Genomic DNA, 23193 nt, shown 5'->3' with positions numbered 1-23193 from the left:
ATGGATATTGTTGTTTGTTTTTGTCGTTGTTTTTTAAAAGAAAGACTTAAATTTTATTGGATTGTAGTTTGCGCCTCTGAGGGACCATCCAGAATTCTTCGGATAAGATGGACGGCCCAGCAAATCATCCTCATGATCCTCAATCCTCAACGGAATTGTCTCTCTCTCCTTCCGCTTCTCGCGTTCTACTCACCCAATGGTGTCTTCATCCAAGACGTAGAAAGAGAGGTTATGGAACCCCGTGGGAAGGTGCAGCGTGTATTCTTCCCCCCAGAAGGGGTTGAGGTTCTTCCAAACCGTGGCAGTTCTGAAGGACAGAAGAAAGGCAGGGGGGAGGGTCTCTTGACCTGGCTGGCTGAGGAATTCTGGGAGTTGAAGTCCACAAGTCACAAAAGTTTGAAGAGCCCTGCCCTGGAGGGAATCAAGACTGGAGATGCCCCTGCCCAAATCATGGATGCTTTTGCCAGATTCTTTCCCAGGAGAAGACCAAGTGGGTTGCCAAGCTACCTCTTACACCCATTTCCGAAGGGACACAGTAAAGGCTGAAGGAGCCAGCATCCCATAAGCATCCCTTAAAAAGTGGCTTTTTAGACTGGAGACCTTTAGGTTAGACGTTTCCCATTGAAACTGCGGCCAATTCGTTGGGGTTTTCTCCCCTCCCCCCCCAATTCCTTTAAGCAAAACCCCCACTGCCATCTTCCCATTCTTATTGTTGATAATTATCTGAACAACTCAACCTTGACAGCATGCATCCTAAGAACAATACAGGGATAGCTCTCTTTGGAGGCTGGTGAGCGCATTTTGCAAAAGGACAACAACTGCAATCAGAATAAGAACAATAACAGGCTCTGCCTACTCCAGGTCCTTGAGAAGAAAAATGTCAAATCTAATCCACTTGAGCCCCATCGGCATTGACAAAATCCCCACCAGCTTGGCTTGGAACAGCTTGCAACGAGACCTTTAACACCGCCAACCAACAGCATCTGCCTCTCCTTTCTCCTGCTGCTCTCTGCAAACCCCACTCCCTTCTAGCACTGATGATGCTACCTAGTTGGGCAATGAAAGGTCTGCAAGAAAACCACCAAGCTCAGAGAGCACCAAGGACCCCACTCTCCTCCTCCTCCTCCTCCTCCTCTCCACAAACCCCACTCCCTTCTAGCACTGATGATGCTACCTAGTTGGGCAATGAAAGGTCTGCAAGAAAACCACCAAGCTCAGAGAGCACCAGAATGCCAGAGTCCTCCCCTTCTCCCCCCCTCCTCCTCCTCCCCCTCCTTCCCTTCCCTCCTCCTCCTCTCCACAAACCCCCCTCCCTTCTAGCACTGATGATGTTACCTAGCTGGGTCATGAAATATCTGCAAGAGAACCACCAAGCTCAGAGAGCATCAAGGACCCCACTCTCCTCCTCCTCCTCCTCCTCCTCCTCTCCACAAACCCCCCTCCCTTCTAACACTGTTGATGTTACCTAGTTGGGTCATGAAACGTCTGCAAGAAAACAAGCGAGCTCAGAGAGCACCAAGGACCCCACAGTCCTCCTCCTCCTCCTCCTCCTCTCCACAAACCCCCCTCCCTTCTAGCACTGATGATGTTACCTAGTTGGGTCATGAAACATCTGCAAGAGAACCACCAAGCTCAGAGAGCATCAAGGACCCCACTCTCCTCCTCCTCCTCCTCCTCCTCCTCTCCACAAACCCCCCTCCCTTCTAACACTGTTGATGTTACCTAGTTGGGTCATGAAACGTCTGCAAGAAAACAAGCGAGCTCAGAGAGCACCAAGGACCCCACAGTCCTCCTCCTCCTCCTCCTCCTCTCCACAAACCCCCCTCCCTTCTAGCACTGATGATGTTACCTAGCTGGGTCATGAAATATCTGCAAGAGAACCACCAAGCTCAGAGAGCATCAAGGACCCCACTCTCCTCCTCCTCCTCCTCCTCCTCCTCTCCACAAACCCCCCTCCCTTCTAACACTGTTGATGTTACCTAGTTGGGTCATGAAACGTCTGCAAGAAAACAAGCGAGCTCAGAGAGCACCAAGGACCCCACAGTCCTCCTCCTCCTCCTCCTCCTCTCCACAAACCCCCCTCCCTTCTAGCACTGATGATGTTACCTAGTTGGGTCATGAAACATCTGCAAGAAAACCACCAAGCTCAGAGAGCACCAAGGAGCCGACAGTTCAACCCGGAGCTACCAAGATTCTGTTCTATCAATCTGTTGATATTATAACCCCAATCACGTTTGTACAATAGCATTGTGGGGTTTTTTGGCACTGTACTCTCTCCTGGTCCTTTTCTTGGACTAAAATGCAGGTTTACCCCCTTGTCTTTGGGGAAAGTTGTTTTCAAGGAAAATAAGATATATATTTTTTTTAAAAAAAGCCCTGACACGCACACATTCTTTCAACAGCAACACACAAATCCCATTTCATGCTCTCCGGTCCCTGCTCTGCACTTCCTGCTGTGGAGTTGGTGCCAAGCGCCACACCTTCCCTTGCACTCACCGTGCCACAATTTCGTTGTCTACCTTGATGATACAATAGGGATCGCTTGTGCCAGACCTGGAAGGAACAAAACGACACCACGGATGAACGTCTGGTGCCAATTACGAACGCATTCGACAAGTTCAAAAGCAAACTTTTTCCACCGACAGCAGCTTTGCAATCCGGACACTAAGCGAGAGAGCTGTTAGGTTGAGTTTTGCCTCATTTCACCACCTTCCTTGCCACCGTGCCTAAGTGAATCTCTGCAGTTGTTATGTGAGTCCCACGGTTGTTAAGTGAATCTGGGATCACGTGACCCCCCGGGGACACAGTGCAACCGTGATAAATACAAGCCAGTTGCCAAGCGTCTGACTTTGGAACAGGCGACCGTTGGGGATGCTGCAACAGCCATGTGAAAAAGGGAGGTGTGTTGTTGTTTTTCCCCCAGTGCCGTTGTAACTCTGAACAGTCACTAAATGGGCTGTTGTGAGGCGAGGACCACCTTTACAATCGGAGACGCAGCTCCACAGGAGCAAGCGTGGCAAAATTCAACGCAGCTTAAATCCCAACTCACCGGAGATCAAACTGGAGACAGTAATTCCTCAATTCTATTTTTGTACATATTTTATTATTTTTTGTAGGGTTAGGGTTAGGACTAGGGTTGGGGGATTTTTTTGTTTTTTTAAAAAAAATAACATTCTTAATATTTAGCAAACAGCATGTTGTCTGGGTTCACGTATTTAAAAAACAATAAGTAAGAGTTAATTTCTATATTATCATAATCAATAGGTTAGTTAATCGTTCCATAGTCTTTTTCTTACTAGTATAGATTCAATGTTGCATAGCACATATCATGTTCCTTTCTCTCTAACTCGCTTTTCTAGCCATTGGTAAAATATGTCGTGATTCCTTAATTCTGTTGTTGGTCCTGGGGGCTTTGCTCAAGTTTGGGGGTTTCTGGATTTTGTTTTTTTCTTTTTATGCGATGAACAAAACGCCACGTTCTCCAGCTGCCTGCCACATGCCTGGGTGAGCCGCTGCAGGCCGGCACCTTGATGCCCCCTGTTATTGTGTACAGCCCCTCCTTCGCCATTATTTATAGATTAATATCAGGCCAAATCGTAACTTGATCGCTAATAGTAGGAGCTGGACGCCCCTTAGAAAAATCTAATGAGGCAACTCTAAAATCACCATCCCGGAACATACACACTGCTGCCTTATTATTGTTGTTGCTGTTGTGCTTGGTTGCACGTGAGTGGGTTTGGCATTTTTAAATCCTCCGAGGATCTCGGCTAGGTGGACATTGTTGCTTGAGGATGGTGTCAAAGGCCACATCGCAGGTTGCGAGCTGTTCCATGTACAGACAGTCTTTGACTTACAAAGTTGCAACGTAATTGGAAAAAAGCGACTTAGGGCTGATTCTCACACTTAACAACAGTTGAAGCATCCCTGTGGTCACGTGATCAAAATTCAGAAGCTTGGTGACTTAATTTTTCTTATATATATATGTATGTGTGTATATATATATGTATATATGTATGTATGTATGTATGTATGTATGTATGTATGTATGTATTGGGCCTCCAGGTCGTGTTTTTCTAGCTCTTGAATGAGCATCGCACAAAAGCATCTCTTGCTAAATCCATGGCAACGGCAAGTGGACACACACCAGGTTGTGTGCGTGTGTGTCAAAGGCAAGCCTCTGTTGAGATGCTCAAAAATGATGGAGAAGGTTCCCCCCCCCCCCGCCACACTCTTGGAATGAATCCAATGCTTTAGATCAGTAACAGGTGGAAGCTTCTCAAAGAGAATTCCAACCTAGAATTAAAGAGAAATTTCTTGTCCGTGAGAATAAATAACCAGTGGAGCGACTTGCACCCCAAAAATTGTGGGTGCTCCATTGCTGGAGATTTTGGAGAAGAGATTGGACAGTCACTTGTCCAGAATGTTATAGGGTCTCTCCTGTTTGATCAGGTGGCTATTAGAACATAGAATAATAGAGAGCGAAGGGACCTTGGAGGTCTTCTAGTCCAACCTCCTGCAGGAGACCCTATACCATTTCAGACACATAGTTGCCCAATCTATTTTTTGAAAGCCTCCAGTGATGGAGCACTCACAAGCTCTGGAGGCAAGCTGTTCCATTGGTTGATTGCTCTCACCATTAGGAAATTTCTCCTTAGTTCTAGGTTACTGCTCTCCTAGGTTAGGTTCAACTAGAAGACCGCCAAGGTCCCTTCCAACTCTGTTATTCTGTATTCTGTATAAATTGCAATAGCACTTAGACATATGTACCTGTTCCGTAGTGCTTTATAGCCCTTTCTAAGCGGTTTATAGAGTCGGCCTTTTGCCCCCAACTATCTGGGTCCTCATTTTACCGACCTCGGAAAGATGGAAGGCTGAGTCAACTTTGAGCCGGTCAGGATCGAACTGCTGGTGGCGGGCAGAGTTTGCCTGCAATACTGCATTCTAACCACTGGGTCACCCAGGCTCCATATTTATATCTATATAAATTATACAGAGATAAATATTTACCTCGAGATAAATCAAGGCTTCATTTGTAGGCTGGAAACCCGAAGTGAGCTAAAACTCTCAAAAGGTTCCAAAGAGATGCATTATGGGAAGGAAGGTTTACTCAAGAGTTGCTGGTTCCCAACATCTGATTACGGTTAATATCAGCTGTGTTTGCAGAGAGATCATAAAAAGGACTAAGAAGCTGCTGATGAAATCAAGCTGGTATTTGTTTAAAGCTTTGGGCTGTTGTTATTCAGGATTAAGACTGGGGTTCTTCGTAGCGTGGTGTTGGGGATTGTTTAAACTTAGTGGGTAGAAATGAACTACACAAGATCAGCAGGCAGGATAAGCCATGAATGCAAGCTTGTGAAAGAGAGATTCAGCCAAGGCGTAAGGAGAAATTTCCTATTGGTGAGAACAATTAATTAGTGCTTGCCTCTGGAAGTCGTGGGTGCTCCATCACTGGAGGTTTTTCAAAAATAGACTGGACAACCATTTGACCGGGATGGTATAAGATCTCCTGCCTTGAGTAAAGGGTTGGACCAGCAGACCTCCGAGGTCCCTCCCAACTCTATAATTCTAAGTTCTAGAGATGTTCAGTTTATAAATCTTGGGTCTTGGTGTGACAAGCCAGACCCAAAAATGTGGCATCGTGGCTGATGGACATTCATGCCTCTGACTCTCTATTAATTAGTCTTGCATTGATTTTTGTGGTGTAAGGCAACTCTTTTCTCGACCTTGGTAACTTTTAAGATGTGGGATTTCAACTCCCAGGATCCCGTGGCTGGCTGGGGAATTCTAGCAGTCACCCAGTTGGATTTCATGCTTAAAAGGTGAGACTAGAACTCCCCGTCTCCTGGTGAAGGGCCCAATGTCAGCCAGCTGACTTTTATGCCTAAAATGAGGCTAGAACTCACCATTCTCCTGGTTTTGAGCCTGGTGCATTAACCAGTAGAACAATCAATCCCTAAAAACACACAACCAAGCAAAAAAAAAAAAGTAGAGCGTTTGGTGTGGGTTAAAGCTCACCCCTTGCAATTTGTGAGACAACTGGTTGAGGTTAATGCAGTGATAAGCAACTCTGGAGATTGGGGGCACGTTGGGATCTTATAAATGGTTGCCCCCGGGGAGCTTTGTGGTTTTGAAGCCATTGCTGCTAAGAAAGAGGAGGTGTTTTGCAACAGGCCTGGCTTTCTTTTAGAACTTTTATTAGAATAATCCCTTTCAAAATGTCAGGCGTGGGAAACAGCCTAGGGGGCATTGAGAAAGAACCAGGAAGAAGGACATATTTCCTGCAAAAACACCGTTTAACTTATGTCTAGTTTAACAGCTCGGGGAACTGGTCAATTGTGCTTGATTTAAACCCTAACCCTAATCCAATGTCCGGGGGGGGGGGCAAGGAGAGTCCATTCCTAGCAGTTCTGGCGAATCGGCCCAAATAAATTGCCTTTTAAGTGAATTCCTTAGAATTGGAAATTATCATCCGTGACAGATAATGCAATCCCTAACGATCTTTAAGGCTAGTCCTTGACTTAGAATTTATTTGTTTAATGATCATTTGAAGTTAAAACAGCATTGAAAAAAAGCGACCTATAACCAGTCCTCACATTTATGACCGTCACAGCATTCCTCACGGTCATGTGATCAAAATTTGGGTTGCTTGGCAACCAGCATGTATATACAATGGTTGCAGGGCCCCCAGGTTATTTTGCAACCTTGGCTTCTGACAAGCAGAGTCATTGGGGGGGGGGGCAAACCAGAGTCAATTAATCATTTTGATTCACTTAATAACGGCCAGGACCCATTGAACAACATTGGGCATGGCTCTCTTAAAAACCTCCTTGCTTAGCAACAGAGATTGTAAGCTGAACTTTACCTATACTCACCTTTGCTGATAAACCTATCATGCATTTTCCAGGAGGGGGGGAGAAATGCACAGCACTGTGTCTTCACAAGCAAGCCAGAATTTTCCATCTAGAATTGGGTGACACATCTAGGCTGATCAAGCCCAGGATTCAGAGGCAGATTTTTCCACTATCCAGTTGAAAGTTCTTGGATTAACCCCCAGAAGCCAAACGTGTGCCGTTAGGCAGGTGGCATTGCATGCTAGCTTGTAAAACAAGAAACCAGGATTCGGATATGGCTCGAAAATGCGGCTGCAGGTAGTGACACCGATGGTGGAATTTTTTATTTTTTAAAAAAAGAGATTTCCGCTGACAGCCACCCTAACCACCAGTGTCACTGAGTTCCACAGGCTTGGTAAGGGAATTTTCTCTGACACAATTCCTTGAGTTTTGATATCGTGAGTCAGTGACACGAAAAGATGCAGGGAGCTTTTAAAATCTTGGCATCAACCCGATCCCATCTTCCATGCGGCGTTTGCAATTAGAGGGTTGGGCAGGACTCCCCAAAGTGTTTGGTTTTGGTTCAGTGGCGAATCCCTACCCAGTTATTTCAACAGTAATTAACTGTAAGGGGCTCTCCAATGCAGCTAGTCCTCACTGACTTTTGCAACTGGGTCTGAATTGCAGGTAAGTGTGAAAAGAGGGGACTTCCCTTTTCTCTTAAAAAAAATGCTTGAGAGCTTTCCTTGAGAAGTTGTGGGTGCTTCATCCCGGGAGGTTTTTAAAAAGAGAGTGGACAGCCACCTGTCTGAAATGGTAGAGGGTCCCCTGTTTGAGCAGGGGGCTGGACTAGAAGACCTCCAAGCTCCCTTCCAACTCCTATTCTATTCTATTCTATTCTATTCTATTCTACTCTACTCTACTCTACTCTACTCTACTCTACTCTACTCTACTCTATTCTATTTTATTCTATTCTACATTCTATTCTACTCTACTCTATTCTACATTCTATTCTATTCTATTCTACATTCTATTCTATTCTATTCTATTCTATTCTATTCTATTCTATTCTACTCTACTCTACTCTATTCTACATTCTATTCTATTCTATTCTACATTCTATTCTATTCTATTCTATTCTATTCTATTCTATTCTATTCTATTCTACTCTACTCTACTCTACTCTACTCTACTCTACTCTATTCTATTTTATTCTATTCTACATTCTATTCTACTCTACTCTATTCTACATTCTATTCTATTCTATTCTACATTCTATTCTATTCTATTCTATTCTATTCTATTCTATTCTATTCTATTCTACAATCATTCTATTCTATTCTATTCTATTCTATTCTATTCTATTCTATTCTATTCTATTCTATTCTATTCTATTCTATTCTATTCTATTCTATTCTATTCTATTCTATTCTTACAATGTTCAGGTTGGAACCGAAAGTTTCTTTAAGTCTTGGGGATAACCTCAACCATCCATTTCCAGCCAAGGTTGATTCTGTCCCAGCCCATCTGGAAGGAAGTCGCTTAAAGAGGCTTGGCCAAGACAAAAGGGAAGGTCCCATCTCTTCTTCTGCAACATCTGGATCACAATCTGCTCTAGATAAATGAGGGTTGTCCTTCAGCAAAGAGAGCAGCAATTTTGAGAGACACTAGCCTTGACCGATGCTTGCAAAATGCATCTAAACTTGAATCTAACCCTTGTCTTAAAACGCATTTGGAGCTGCCTGCTCACAGATGCGGGAGTCAGCTTGCTCAGAAATCGCCAGAGTCCTTTCCAACTAGGTATACTGACACTTCATGCCAAGAGTATGGGGGCTGAGGGGGGGGGGAGAATGGGGAAGGAAGGGTGAAGTGCAAAGCTCTTTCCCCCTCCCTCAAAAGTTGCTTCATCTCTGGCCCAGTTGCTTGGAGACTGTATAACCCAGTCCCTTCTTTCTTCCGCAGTTAGAGAAAGCCACCAGCGAGGTTAGCAACGGCACCTGCCTTGATCTTTTTCTTGGACAAGGAGGAGAAGGCATCCCCTCCCGCCCTGCTCTGGGTTTCAACTGGAGCTGCCACTTTCGTGCCCCGCCTGGGGAACCTCCCGCTGGAAAGGCGGCGGGCAACTCTTTCCAAGGCGCCCAAGTTCTGCTCCGGAGCAGGCAGCCCAACCCTTGCAAGCGACAACTACGCCCTTCGAGGATAACGGAGCCACCCAGCCTGGTCCATCCCACCCGCCCTTTGGGATCCTGCCCGGCCGGAGCCGCTTCTCGCCTTCGCCCGCCTCCCGTTCGCTCCCCTTTGCGCCCCCAACAGCTCGGAAGGGGGAACGGCCCCGGGGGTCCGCAGTCCGGCCAACTCACACGTCTTTGGCGGGCAGGTCCCGTCCCTCCACCACGCGGAAGTGCAGCGCAGTGCTCCTGGCCATGCCGGGGCAGGCGATGGGGAAGCGGCCGGTGGCTTCTCCCGCCGGGTCGCAGAGGTCCCGGTGAACCGACCCAGCAGGGCTGTTGGGGGGGAGAAAAAGGCAGGACGGGGAGAGCACCTTCCCGGCCACCCCGAAGCCCTGCAAGCCGGAACGTCCCCGAGGCTGCACGAAAGCAGGCAGGCAGGCAAGCAAGCAGAGGAACCGGTCCAGCCAGCTGGCAGCTCCGCTGGGTTCAGCGCCTACCTGCCAGCTGGCGCTGGCTTTGCCTGCTTCGCACCGGGCGGCCCCGACGCTTCTGCGAGGCTACAGGTTGCCCAGGCGAGGCGGAGAGGGCCGGTCGCCTCCTTGTGGCAAGAACACCGGATTCTCCTACCAGTCGGAGTGGCTTGGAAGAGTGGGGAGAAGAGGAGAGCCGGCCAGCTCAACGGCCAGAGCCCGCCCAGCCCAGCCCAGCCTCCTCCTACTCCTCCTCCCGCCAGCGGGGGTGCAACGGGTTGTGTGTGTCTGCGTGTGTGTATGTGCTTCCAAAACACGAGCTGGAGGAGCGCACGATTCGAATCCGCCAGAGCGCTAGAATGAGAGTTACCCAGATCTGCTCACGAGGCAATCTCTAGGTGGCGGCAGAGGTATGGAAGACGCTTTGCTGCCCTCTAGTGGTGGCCCCACGTTTTGCAGACCCAGCGAGGAGGAGGAGGAGGAGGAGGAGGAGGAGGAGGAAGAAGAAGAAGAAGAAGAAGAAGAAGAAGAAGAAGAAGAAGAAGAAGAAGAAGAAGAAGAAGAAGAAGAAGAAGAAGAAGAAGAAGAAGAAGAAGAAGAAGAAGAAGAAGAATCATCTGGGGTCTCAATAGAAGGCTGAAGATGCCAACCTTGGACCTAGTCTCATCTTGGCAGGACTCTTTGGGCACATAAAGTTTAAGTTTAAGTTTATTGAATTTTTATACCGCCCTTCTCCCGAAGGACTCAGGGCGGTGAACAGGGCATATGAATAAAAATAGTAAAAGGTAAAGGTCAAGGTTCCCCCGCACACGCGTGCTAGTCGTTTCCGACTCTAGGGGCCGGTGCTCATCTCCGTTTCAAAGCCGAAGAGCCAGCGCTCTCCGTAGTCATGACTAGACGCCAAAGGCGCACAGAACGCTGTTACCTTCCCACCGTAGTGGTCCCTATTTTTCTACTTGCATTTTTATGTGCTTTCGAACTGCTAGGTTGGCAGAAGCTGGGACAAAAATACAAAAGTACAAAAGCCATGTCCTAAAGCTCTGAGCTGTGCTTGATCTGAGTAGTCATTTCCTGCTAATCCCAACACCTCCATGGATCCTTGAGTAGCCTGCCGTAACCTTTTGCCAGCTTCAGCTCAACAATCCGGCTGCCGTTATCCATGCCTCAGTAAACACCCAGGACACCAGAAAGCGCCCTTGGGCAAGAGTTCCCTAGCAACTGGAATTGAGAGTTAGCCTGCCTCTTGTACTATGCAGATAAACCCCGGTGACGGTGGGTTTCACCTTTTCTCGGATTTCTCGGAGCTACTAACATGCTTAAGTCAGCACGCAGTGCAAACGTGTGGCCCGGGATGCCGCCAGGATCCTAGCACACCCTCCCCAGCGTGCCTGTGGCCAAAACCTCAGCTCTTTGGTTTATCTATCTATTTTTTCCTTCTTCCTTTCCGTGAGTTTAAGGAGTTTAAAGGGCAAAAGGTATTGCAGCATTTTTTTTTAATCCCCTTTTTTTAAAAAAAGTGCAACCTTTCGATAGGGCAGGAAATGTCCTTAGGGCAGCCGAAATTCATTTCTGTGTGAGAAGGAGAAGGTGACTTTTTTTTTTTTGTCCATGTCAAGCGAGAGAAAAACGAGCCAACGGGATGGCTAAGGACACAGACCGAATTTGTCGTAAACCAGACCATTGGCTGAGGGAGACTTCAGCCCCCCCCCTCCACTCGCTTTAGTCTATAACAGGGGTCTTCAAACTTGGCCCTTTTATGACTTGTGGACTTCAACTCCCAGAATTCCTCAGCCAGCGTGTCTGGCTGAGGAATTCTGGGAGTTGAAGTCCACAAGTCATAAAAGGGCCAAGTTTGAAGACCCCTGGTCTATAATATTAAATGCTGCCGTCTGATTGGCTCATGGACTCAGAAGTTAAGCAGAGTTTCTGCCTGGACACCTGGCTTTGCAATGATGTGTGTGGGGGGGAGAGAGAGAAAGAGAGAGAGAGAGAGACAGAATGAAAGAGAGAGACAGACAGACAGTCAGAGAAAGAAAGAGAGAGAGAGAGAAACGCAAACAGAGAAAGAGAGGGGGGGGCTTTGCAGAGGCTTCTCCAAAACTATTTTCATTTTTCATTTTCTTTTATTCCCCCCCCCACCCCCCAAGAAACCTTTATTACATTTCAAGAAAGGATAAAATGCAATTAGAGCAAAGAAAAAGGAGTTTCAATAAAAAGAAAGGAGCAGGGGGAAAAAATTGGGAATTGCAAACAAAATGGGGAAAAAGATAACTTTCCGTCTTTCTTCAATACAGATTTTTTTTTTAAAAAAAGACTCTTTGAACTAGAATAAACCATAACAAACAGTACTGTGATCAATCCAATCATCAAAACTCAGAATTAAATGTTCGTTTCATTCATTTTCAGACAAAAAAAAATCCAAGTTTTTTTTAGTTTTCCAAATCGGTGATGGACTAGAAGAAATTGTCATCTGCAAATTAAAACTGTGAGTGCATTTCCCTTATTCCTTTATCACACATCTCATCTGTGAAACTGATGTGTAAAAGATTCAGGCTGTGTTCACACAACACGTTTAACTAGGTCAGGTAGATATTTTGAAGTATTCTCACACACACACACACACACACACACACACACACACACACACACCAAAACTGTACACTTGCTTAGTGTTAAACCATGATTCATCTCTCTCTGTGAGTGGTGTGCAGTTTAGGATTTGGGGAATCTGGACCCATTTAGTTACTGTCTGGTTGAAGTATATTTTTGTGCAAAGGCAGGAAATGGATTTAGCAATTGGGTGAATTGGGTTGTGTGAATGCTAAAGAATGAGAAATGTTGTTAAGAATTTGGCCTTTTCCCAGAGGGACAATCCATTACAAATTGGGAGAGAATATACAAAGGTCATCTGTGCCCAGTCATCATAAATGTTCTGAGATTTATCAATTCTAAGTCTTCTTCTTGTTGTTGTTAGTTGCGAAGTCGTGTCCAACCCATCATGACCCCATGGACCACGTTCCTCCAGGCCTTCCTGTCCTCTACCATCTTCTGGAGTCCCTTTAAGCTCACGCCTCCTGCTTCAGTGACTCCATCCAGCCACCTCATTCTCCGTCGTCCCCTTCTTCTCTTGCCCTCAACCTTTCCCAGCATGAGGCTCTTCTCCAGTGAGTCCTTCCTTCTCATTAGGTGGCCAAAGTATTTGAGTTTCAACTTCAGGATCTGGCCTTCTAAAGAGCAGTCAGGGTGGATCTCGTCTAGGACTGACCGGTTTGATCGTCTTGCAGTCCGAGTGACTCACAGGAATCTTCTCCAGCACCATCGTTCAAAGGCCTCAATTCTTTGGCGCTCAGCCTTTGTTATGGTCCAAATTCTAAATCTATAGAATATAAAATCATAGTCGGTGAGACCTTGGAAGTCTTCTAGTTCACCCACCCACCAACCCCGCTCAAGGCAGGAGAGCTTTCTGGCTGAGGCATTCTGGGAGTTGAAGTCCACAAGTTATAAAAGGGCCAAGTTTGAAGACCCCCTGCCTTATACAGAGCAAATCTCTTCTAAAGTTTGACTCTTGCCTCACCGTGATTAAAAACACCTCTAACAAGGAATAATAAATAATAAATAAATATTGGCAGGGGAGGAAAAAAAAGGGGGGGAAGCCCCAGAGTGTCTGAACCTTCCTTTTTTTTCCTTCTTACAAAACATCACAGGCCTAGGATGTTAAGTTAGGTGGAGGTGTTTAAACTGCCACTTCTTTCACAGTTTGGCTGTGTCACCCAACGTTCCTGCCAGCGGACAAGCTGTAAGTGTGCGATGCTTGGGGAAAAGCCAAAAGGCAAGTGTGACAGCCAAATGCGGCTTTCTAACAAGTCCCCCCCCAACACACATACACACACACACACACACACACACACACAAAATCACTTCCCCCCCCCAAGTCCAGTTGCAACCTTTGGAGCCGGAGAGAAGTTGGGTGCGAGGGAATTCTAGGGTATGAACCGAAGCAATGTGTAGCATTTCCACGGCGATTCTATTCCCCTTTAAATTGTCCAGCATGGTGGTGGTGGTGGTGGGGGAGACAGGGAGGCTGAAACTATAATATGCAAGGATCAGCTGATGGGCTTCAGTGTTTTTTTTTAATTCCATTTATATCCCGCCCTTCTCCGAAGACTCAGGGCGGCTTACAAGCTTAGCAGTAGCCTTCATTCTATGTATATGCCTGCTTATTAGGGCTTTCACACACACACCCAAGCGGCATTATTACAAAGTCAGCTTATTGCCCCCAACAATCTGGGTCCTCATTTTACCTACCTCGGAAGGATGGAAGGCTGAGTCAACCTTGAGCCTGGTGGGAATCGAACCTGCACTAATTGCAGGCAGCTGGTGTTACTTAAGGAGGCATTAGCCCACTGCTCCACCAAGGCTCCATACACACACACACACACACACAAAATCACACAAACACACAAAATCAGTTAAAATGGCTTTCGAGGTTTGCTGTGGAAGTTCTGCCCCTTCCTGCTCCTGGGCGAACCGAGCCATCTTCGGGTTCATTTGCCGGGTTCTGGCGTGTCGTGTGAACGCAGCGCCCACTGCCCTCGGCTCACGCGAGTTGAGCCCCTTCGCGTCTGCAGGCTGCGCGGGAAGAGCGTGGGGGGGGGGGGGAGAGAGAGAGCGCGGTTGCTTAGCCCCGTCGGACGCGTCGCCCCGGCAACAGAACGTTGTGCTGGCCGTCTCCCTGACAACCGGCAGGGGAGCTCCCGGGACCGCTTTGTCCTGCAAGCTGTTGCTTCGCTGGCCCCTCGGGCTCGCTCCGGTGTGGCTTGGTGGGGAGGGGGTGGGAAAAGGACCGATGGCTTCGGATTTGGAGGAGAGGGTCCGCGCCGCCGTCAGGGACAAGCTGATGATGATGTAAGGCCGGGGAAGGGGCGCGATCGCGCGCGGGGGTGTGTGGGGGGTTGCCTTCAAAGTTTTACCACTTGCAGAAGGAGTGAGTAAAAAAAAAATAGTTAACCAGTGGAACGGCTTCCCTCCAGATGTTGTGGGTTCTCCATCACTGGAGGCTTTTAAGAAGAGACCGGACGGCCACTTGTCTGAAATGGTATATAGGGGGTTGGACTAGATGACCTCCAAGGTCCCATCCAACTATATGATTCTATTCTATGTTCTAAGAGCCCTTTGCAAAATAATAATAATAATAATAATAATAATAATAATAATAATAATAATAATAATAATAATAATAATAATAATAATAATAATAATAATAATAATAATAATCCATCAGTTAATAAATACAGGCGGTCCTTGACTTGCTACCGCATTGGATTTCTGCTCCTAAGCCAGAGACATTTGTTAAGCGAGTTTTGCCCCGTTTTACGACATTTTTTTCTTGCCACGGACGCAAAGTGCATCGCTGCGGTTGCCAAGTTAGGAGGGTGGTTGTTTACATGAATCCGGCTCCCCCGTTGGCTACGCTTCTCAGATGCTCGCAAAAAAGCGATCAGGGGGATGCACTGCAAGCGGTCATAAGTATGAGTCAGTGGTCAAGCGTCTGAATTTCGATCACGTGACCCCCCCCCCGAGGAGGCTGCAGCGGTCGTAAGTGTGAAAAATGGTCACACGCCCCTTTTTCCCCAATGCCGCTGCAACTTCCCACAGTCACCAAAGGAACATTTGTAAGTCAAGGGCTTACCGGTAAAAGTCTTGGCGACCTCCTTCATACTTGCTTGGGCCTTTGTTTAACTGGGTTTCTGGAACGGTCATCCTCTCTGCTAAACCAGCAGCCGGGACTTAGATTGTTCTCTTTTCCAGGAAAATCCCAGAGAGAGAAAATGACTTTTTGCCCTCCTCTTGCTGCCTGCTAGAGAAGCAGAGAGAACTGGCCGAAGTGGAGAAGTCTTTCTTAGCCACCCAAGAGGTAAATCTGGATGATGTGAAGGACACCAATGGAGGTGGAGTTCATTTCCCAGAATTCCCCGGGGAGCAGGGCTCTTCGTAATGATGTCAGAGGTTAAAATGAGACAACTGGACGGCCCCGGGTTAGGGAATATTTCATGCATCTTGGATATTTGTATATAAAGAACTTTTAAAGTCCTTGGTGCTCTCTGAGCAGGGTTGTTTAACATCCTACAGAGGAACATCATTACTGCCAGCAATAGCAATAGCACTTATATACCGCTTTTAGCACTTATATGCCGCTTCACAGTGCTTTACAGCCCTCTTTAAGCAGTTTACACATTGCCCCCAACAATCTGAGTCCTCATTTTCATACCCACCTTGGAAGGAAGGCAAAGTCAACCTTGAGCTGGTGAGGATCCAACTGCCAAACAGCTGGCAGTCAGCAGTCAGCAGAATTAGCCCGCCCTACTACATTATAAAAAGGGACGTGGTGGCTCAGTGGGTTAGGACACTGAGCTTGTCGATCAGAAGGTCGGCAGTTTGGCGGGTCGAATCCCGAGTGCCGCGTAACAGAGTGAGCGCCTGTTACTCGTCCCAGCTTCTGCCAACCTAGCAGTTCGAAAGCACGTAAAAATGCAAGTAGAAAAATAGGGACCACTCCGGTGGGAAGGTAACAGCGTTCCGTGCGCCTTTGGCGTCTAGTCATGCCGGCCACATGACCACGGAGACGTCCTCGGACAAGCGCTGGCTCTTCGGCTTTGAAACGGAGATGAGCACCGGCCCCTAGAGTCGGAAACGACTAGCACGCATGTGCGGGGGAACCTTTACCTTTACCTTTACTGCATTCTAAGCACTGCGCCTCCACATCTCTAATATAACCCTAATATGACATCATTGCCATGCATTGCCTCCTCGGTGCCCCACTGATGATGTTCCCTAGTTGGGTAATGAAACGTCATAACTATGAGTCAGCTGCCAAGTGTCTGCATTTTGATCACATGACCCTGGGGAATGCTGTAACGGTCACAAGTGTTGAAAAAAATGGTCGTTAAGTCACTTTCTGCAGTGCTGGTGTAACTTCAAAGTCACTGAAAGAATGGCTGCAAGCTGAGGACTGTCTGTATTACGTGAAGATGCAGTGGAGCTAATGGGGTACTTATTGGGTTCCTCCTTGGTAAAGCCATTGTTTTAACCTGGAGTAACCAGTTCCCACGTAAAATATGGCCGAAACTAAAATATATTTCCTACTAAGATCAGGCATGAACATTCTCTGCCTGCTTTTTCTCTTTTAATTTTTCTATTTATATCTTTTAACTTTTTATTGTTGTGAGCCGCCCTGAGTCCTCAGGGAGAAGGGCGGCATATAAATTTAATAAACCTTAAACCTTAAACCTTATCGGCCTTCTTTCATTTGGGTGAGAAAATTTGCTGCTGGTTGTTGTTTTTTCTCCCCCCCCTCCAAGAAAACAAATTTGAAGGATATCTCCAAGGTGGAATGTGATGTTCTTGCACCTTACTTTTGCGAGTGCAAATGTCCTCCTTTCACAGCACAATTCTCTCTCCAGTAATCTCAGGAGAGAACATTTTCCTCTGTGTGTGTGTGTGTGTGTGTGTGTGTGTGTGTGTGTGTGTGTGTGTGTGTGTGTGTTAGTAATAATGATACTGTTAGTGCTAAGAAAAGAGTCTTGTCGAGGAGGAATGGTTGATGGAATTCTTCTTCTCCTGGAGATGGGGCAGATGGGATGGAGAACGTCAAAAGTTCATTCCGCCTTGCTCTATTCCAGAGATTCCCAGAATTCTCCGGCTTAAAGAAGACCCTTAAAAGGAGAGAGATCAAAGAAAGTTCTGGCAGGTGAAAAAAAAACCGGTTAGGTCGTCCCAAAAGTCATTTTCCAAAAGGCAACCGGACCTTCTTAGAACATAGTTGGAAGAGACCTTAGAGGTTGTCTTGAGCGGGAGCACCCACAACTTCTGAAAGCAAGTTGTTCCCTTAGTTGACTGCTCTCACCATTAGGAGATTCCTCCTTAGTTCTTGATTAGTTTCCATCCTTTGTTCCTCATCTTGCCTTTGAGTGCTTTGGGAAATAGTTTGACCCCCCTGCTCTTTGTAGGAGACCTTGGCTTTGGTCTTGGTTTTTTTTTCCCCCAGGTCTGGTTGCCTTTCGGAAAAGCACCTTTGGGAATCCAAGAAGGTCGAGCTCCTTATTTTTCCTTGTTCAAAACCATCTGACCACCTCTTTTCTTCAGCTGCTCTTCTTGGTCTCTCCTTCCCCTTTCCAGGAGTTCCAGAAGAAGATGGAACAATTGCAGCAGCGACGGCAAGAGCTGGAACACAGAGAGGGTCAACTCAAGCAGGCCATTCTGAAGTTTGACAAGTTCTTGAAGGTCTGTGGTCAGCAACGAAGCTCAGCGCTAGAATGAATGAATGAATGAACCTTTATTGTCAAAGTTGTTGTTGTTAGCTGCGAAGTCGTGTCTGACCCATTGCGACCCTATGGACAACGTTCCTCCAGGCCTTCCTGTCCTCTACCATCTTCTGGAGTCCATTTAGGCTCACGCCTCCTGCTTCAGTGACTCCATCCAGCCACCTCATTCTCTGTCGTCCCCTTCTTCTCTTGCCCTCAACCTTTCCTAGCATGAGGCTCTTCTCCAGTGAGTCTTTCCTTCTCATTAGGTGGCCAAAGTATTTGAGTTTCAGCTTCAGGATCTGGCCTTCTAAAGAGCAGTCAGGGTTGATCTCCTCTAGGACTGACTGGTTTGATCGCCTTGCAGTCCAAGGGACTCGCAGGAGCCTTCTCCAGCACCAGAGTTCAAAGGCTTCAATTCTTTGGCGCTCAGCCTTTTTTATGGTCCAACTTTCACTGCCATACATTGCAACTGGGAAGACCACAGCCTTGACTATACGCACTTTTGTTGACAGGGTGATGTCTCTGCTTTTTAGTGTGCTATTGTCAAAGTACAACCATGCATACATTGAGATTGGCTGAGAACACAGAATGTAGAATCTTCAGTCTGGAAGGGAGCCTGGAGGTTAAAATTTTAATTTGGTTTCAAGTGGTTGGGATCAACCCCAAACGTGGGAGGGTTTTCGGGCGTGATCTGGGACCATTTCCTCTCTTGTAGGAGAATGACGCCAAGCGAAACCGAGCGATGCGGAAAGCTGAACAGGAGAAGCAGCAGGTGGCTGAGAAGGAGGTGGAAGCAGAACACCTGAAGCAGGAAATTGCCCGGTTGATGACAGTGAAGACGAAACTTCAACACAGCCTGGCAGCTCATCGGCCTTTCTCTGAGTACCTGCAGAAAGTCTTGGGGAAGACGGAGCAGGTGAGTAGGTGAGGTAATGGGAAGGTTAGAGAAAAAAAATGTTCCAGGTTGGCAAAGGAGAACTCCATCAAGAAAGTCAGCGTCCAGATCTATGTGGCTTTCTCTGTAATTTATTTATGTATTTACCTTATTTTGGTGCCCTCAAGGTAGTGATGACACCTGGCAACTGTTTTGTGGTAAGAGATGTTTTCCAGAGATGTTTCAGGGCTGAGAGGGAGGGACTGGCCCAAGGTCATCCAGCTGGCTTTCATGCCTAAAGTTGGACTAGAACTCACCGCCTCCCGGTGATTGGCCTGAAGCAACCCAGGTGGCTTTCACAGTCGAGACAGGACTAGAACTCACCGCCTCCCGGCGATTGGCCTGAAGCAACTCAGGTGGCTTTCACAGTCGAGACAGGACTAGAACTCACCGTCTCCCGGCGATTGGCCTGAAGCAACTCAGGTGGCTTTCACAGTCGAGACAGGACTAGAACTCACCGTCTCCCGGCGATTGGCCTGAAGCAACTCAGGTGGCTTTCACAGTCAAGACAGGACTAGAACTCACCATCTCCCGGCGATTGGCCTGAAGCAACTCAGGTGGCTTTCACAGTCGAGACAGGACTAGAACTCACCGTCTCCCGGCGATTGGCCTGAAGCAACTCAGGTGGCTTTCACAGTCGAGACAGGACTAGAACTCACCGTCTCCCGGCGATTGGCCTGAAGCAACTCAGGTGGCTTTCACAGTCGAGACAGGACTAGAACTCACCATCTCCCGGCGATTGGCCCCAAAACGCAAAGCTGGCTTTCCTGCCTAAAACAGGACTGGAACTTACAGTTTCTCAGTATTTAATCTGGTGTCCTTAGTCACTACATCAAACTGGCTCTTTCTTGTTTGTTAGTGTCTTTTATTTTAAACATTTAAGCGGCCTTCCAATCAAATCAGGTCATCTCCAAGACATCTGTTTCCATTCTCTTTCTCTCACTCTTTCGTTCGGCTAGTGGAAAAATGGGAACATCGTTTTCCCTTCTGGCTGCTCCTAGTAAGTGGATCTCAGATTCTGCACCAGGGTCCAAAGCTGTAGCACCACTCTTTCTCCCTCCTCCTCCCAAATTACTTGCTTAGGAAAAAGCATCAGATTCTTTCTATGACCGTTATCACTTCCAGAGTCATAAATGGTCCTAGTCCTTTTTGGGGGGTCCTACTTTCTCTTTTTCTTTTCTTTTTTCTTCTTCTGCAGTTTCAGGAAATCTCGGAGCTGATCGGTCGCTTCCAGACTCTGATGGCCACTCAGGTCAGCTTGGTCCAGAGAGAACAGGTGGCCCGTGAAGCCGTGGAGGAGGAACGCCGGTGCCTGCAGCAGTACCTGGATGAGAGCAGCAACAGGATTTTGCAGCAAAACAATCTGGTGGCTGAGCTCCAAGGCCAGTTGGAGCAAACCCAGGCCAGGTTCCTCGAACTGGTACGTGGAGGAGGAAGTGAATATGGAACATATTAAAAGAGCCTTGGTGGAGCAGTGGGCTAATGCCTCCTTAAGTAACACCAGCTGCCTGCAATTAGTGCAGGTTCGCATCCCACCAGGCTCAATGTTGACTCAGCCTTCCATCCTTCCCAGGTAGGTAAAATGAGGACCCAGATTGTTGGGGGCAATTAAGCTGACTTTGTAATAATGCCGCTTGGGGTGTGTGTGAAAGCCCTAATAAGCAGGCATATACATAGAATGAAGGCTACTGCTAAGCTTGTAAGCCGCCCTGAGTCTTCGGAGAAGGGCGGGATATAAATGGAATTAAAATAAAATAAATAAAAATAAATAAACATAGAACCATAAGGCTGGAAGGGACCTCGGAGGCCTTCTAGTCCAACCTCCTGCTCCTTTGACCTTATTTCATTCCGGTCAAAGGGCTGTCCAGTCTGTTGTTGTTGTTGTTTTGAAAACCTCCATGTTGCGACTCCAGAAAGAGAGCAGAGAAGAGCAACAAAGATGATTAGGGGACTGGAGGCTAAAACATAGGAAGGACGGCTGCAGGAATTGGGGACGTCTAATCTAGTGAAAAGAAAGACCTGTGTGTGTGTGTGTGTGTGTGTGTGTGTTTGTGTGACATAGCAGTCTTCCAATATTTGAGGAGGTGCCACAAAAAAGAGGGGGTCAACCTCTTCCTGACAAGTGAGAAGAATCAGCCAGTGGAACGACTTGCCTCCAGAAGTTGTGGGTGCTCCATCGCTGCAGGTTTTCAAATTGCTTGAGCGAGGGGTTGGATTAGAAGACCTCAGAGGTCCCTTCCAACCGGGTTATTCTATTTAGGCAACGTCTTCGCATGATGTCTGGAGAAAAAGCCCGGAATTTTCTCCTCCCTCTCTAGGAGTCCAACTGGATTTGCATCCAGAACACGGCTGCTGACAAGACCCTGGAGTTGGGGCAGATCAAGCTGGCAGCTCTGAACCTTTTCCAGATGGTGGCCAAGCATAGGAAGCTCCCAACGAACGTGCCGCAGGAGGACACCGAATCCCAACTAGATGTGGTCAGCTCTAATAAACGCTGTTAGCTTTGGAAAAGTCACACCGTGGGAGGTTTTAAATGATTAATATGCTGACAATGGATCTTGCAAAGGGGAAGTAATGCAAGATATTTGTCTGGCAGTGAGGGCTCCAAGCTGCGAAATTGTGTTGGCCTCTGCATGACCTTGGTGGCCTTAGTATACCCAGGTCGTCCTTGACTTACAGCCCTTCGTTCAGGGACGGTTCGAAGTCACAACAGCCCTGACTGTTTTTCACGCTTACGACCGTTGCAGCACCCCCAGGGGTCACGTGATCAAAATTCATTCAGCTTGGCAACTGATTCACACTTATGACGGTTGCAGAGTCCCGGGCTCGCGCGGTTCTCTCTTTGCCACCTTCTGACAAGCAACGCCCATGGGGAAGCCAGATCCACTGAACCGCCACGCCACTAACTTAAGAACTGCAGCGGTTCCCTTCGCCAGTGTGGCGAGAAAGACTGTAGCATGGAGCCCACTTGAGAAATGTTTCACTTAGCAGCAGAAACTTTGGGCTCAGCTGTGGCCATAAGCCGAGGACTACCCGTATTCTCGAGTCCACCACTTTGCTGCTGATTGTCTTCTTCCCTTTCCTCTACCTTTCTCCAGAACCATGGATGTCTCCAAAATGAAGTCATTTGTGCCTAGCCATTTGAGTCTTGAGTGGATGGATCTCTCTTAGAATCCATTTATTTGATTAACGCCCTGCCTTTTCTTGAAGGCCTTAGGGCAGGGGTAGGCAACCTCGGCTCTTTTATGACTCGTGGACTTCAACTCCCAGAATTCCTGAGCCAGCATAGCTGGCTCAGGAATTCTGGGAGTTGAAGTCCACGAGTCATAAAAGAGCCGAGGTTGCCTACCCCTGCCTTAGGGTAATGCACATAACTGCTTCCTTCTCCCAATTTTAGCAACAGCTGCCCTCTTTGCTTTGCCATGCCTCCAGGTCCAGCTTTGTGTTCAAGATTTAACCGCCATCCTTGCTGATTTCCGCCAAGGACAGCCACCGCAAGCTCCACAGCCGGAAAAAGTGGTGCCGTCTCAGGCTAGTACATCAGCCAGCCGGTCACAACAATTATCTAGGGTGCGTACTGCCACATCTACATCCTTTGTAACTTGCACTACAAATCTCCTGATTTTAGGGAAACCAATGGTTAAGTAGGGAGGACTTTGAGAGATAGGAAGAAGAGCTACAGACTAGACTGCGGTCAGATTAGAGGCAGCTGAACCCACAGAAGGAATACGGACATGGCAAACATCGAGAAAAGGCCCTCTCTAGTTTCTTAGGCTGTAAAGGTGACGGGAGAGGAATGTACCTTCAGACTTGGAAAATTGTTAAGTGTAACTTTACAACAGAATTAGACCTATTGTTTCTGGTGTGTTTGTTTGGTCGGTCTGGCAAGGCTAGCACATTTCTACTTATTTGCCTTTTTTTTTTCCCCTCCGGATCTCCTTCGTCTGTGGTTCTAATCTCCCTATCCCATTAGATGCAAACTACAGATCCCCTATTTAAGAATTTCGCTGATCTCGAAATAAAGTTTCCAGTTCTCAGGAATTGCAACACGCAGGTCATCCTGGACTTACAATTGGTGCTAAGCAACCGTTCAAAGTTATGAACTGGGCTGGTTTACTTAGCACCCGGCTCCAAAGTTTCAATGGCTGGGCCTCCCTGTGGTCACATGACCACAGTTGTTGCATTCAGCAACCATTTACAACCCATATTACAGAATACTGTTTTCTGAAGCTAGTTAAGAAGAATTTTAGGCTTAAGATGGAGATTGGGGAGGGAACTAAGACTACTGTCCAAGGTGCTGAAAACTTCCTGGATTCTAAGGTTCCATAATGGTTGGGACCCAAACATTTCCAAGTACAGGTTGTCCTTGAGCTACAACTAAGGTATCTTAGATCCTGCCCATCATGGTTGTTAAATGGGTTATCGCATGACTGGATCCATCTTTACCTTTTTTGCAGCGTTCATTAAGTGAACCAATGGTTCACT

At 47.2% G+C, this 23193-nt stretch overlaps 2 protein-coding genes across 2 annotated transcripts in view; one reads left to right on the top strand and one right to left on the bottom strand.

The window, feature by feature from the left end:
- The window catches only part of RASAL1 (RAS protein activator like 1), a 32414-nt gene extending 22630 nt beyond the window's left edge, over positions 1 to 9784 (bottom strand). Inside the window, exons 1-3 of the mRNA XM_081339370.1 lie at positions 9191 to 9784; positions 2497 to 2553; positions 194 to 307 (exon numbers count right to left, since the gene is read on the bottom strand). Coding sequence (XP_081195496.1) covers positions 194 to 307; positions 2497 to 2553; positions 9191 to 9255 — 236 coding nt within the window. The 5' untranslated portion in view covers positions 9256 to 9784. The remainder of the gene's footprint in view (positions 1 to 193; positions 308 to 2496; positions 2554 to 9190) is intronic.
- Positions 9785 to 14317: 4533 nt separating this feature from the next.
- Positions 14318 to 22356, top strand: CFAP73 (cilia and flagella associated protein 73; the record flags this gene model as incomplete). The annotated part of the gene is made up of 7 exons (XM_081338821.1): positions 14318 to 14376; positions 15280 to 15385; positions 17647 to 17751; positions 18490 to 18690; positions 19907 to 20128; positions 21027 to 21185; positions 22141 to 22356. The coding sequence occupies 7 exons, from the start codon at positions 14318 to 14320 to the stop codon at positions 22354 to 22356; spliced, it is 1068 nt and encodes a 355-aa protein (XP_081194947.1).
- Between the last annotated feature and the right edge of the window lie 837 nt (positions 22357 to 23193).

The sequence above is a fragment of the Vipera berus genome, assembly GCF_964194415.1.
Source record: "Vipera berus genome assembly, chromosome: 14".
NCBI classification, from domain to species: Eukaryota; Metazoa; Chordata; class Lepidosauria; order Squamata; family Viperidae; genus Vipera; species Vipera berus.
Note: the sequence above shows the minus strand (reverse complement) of the source record. Positions and strands in the feature narration are given on the sequence as shown.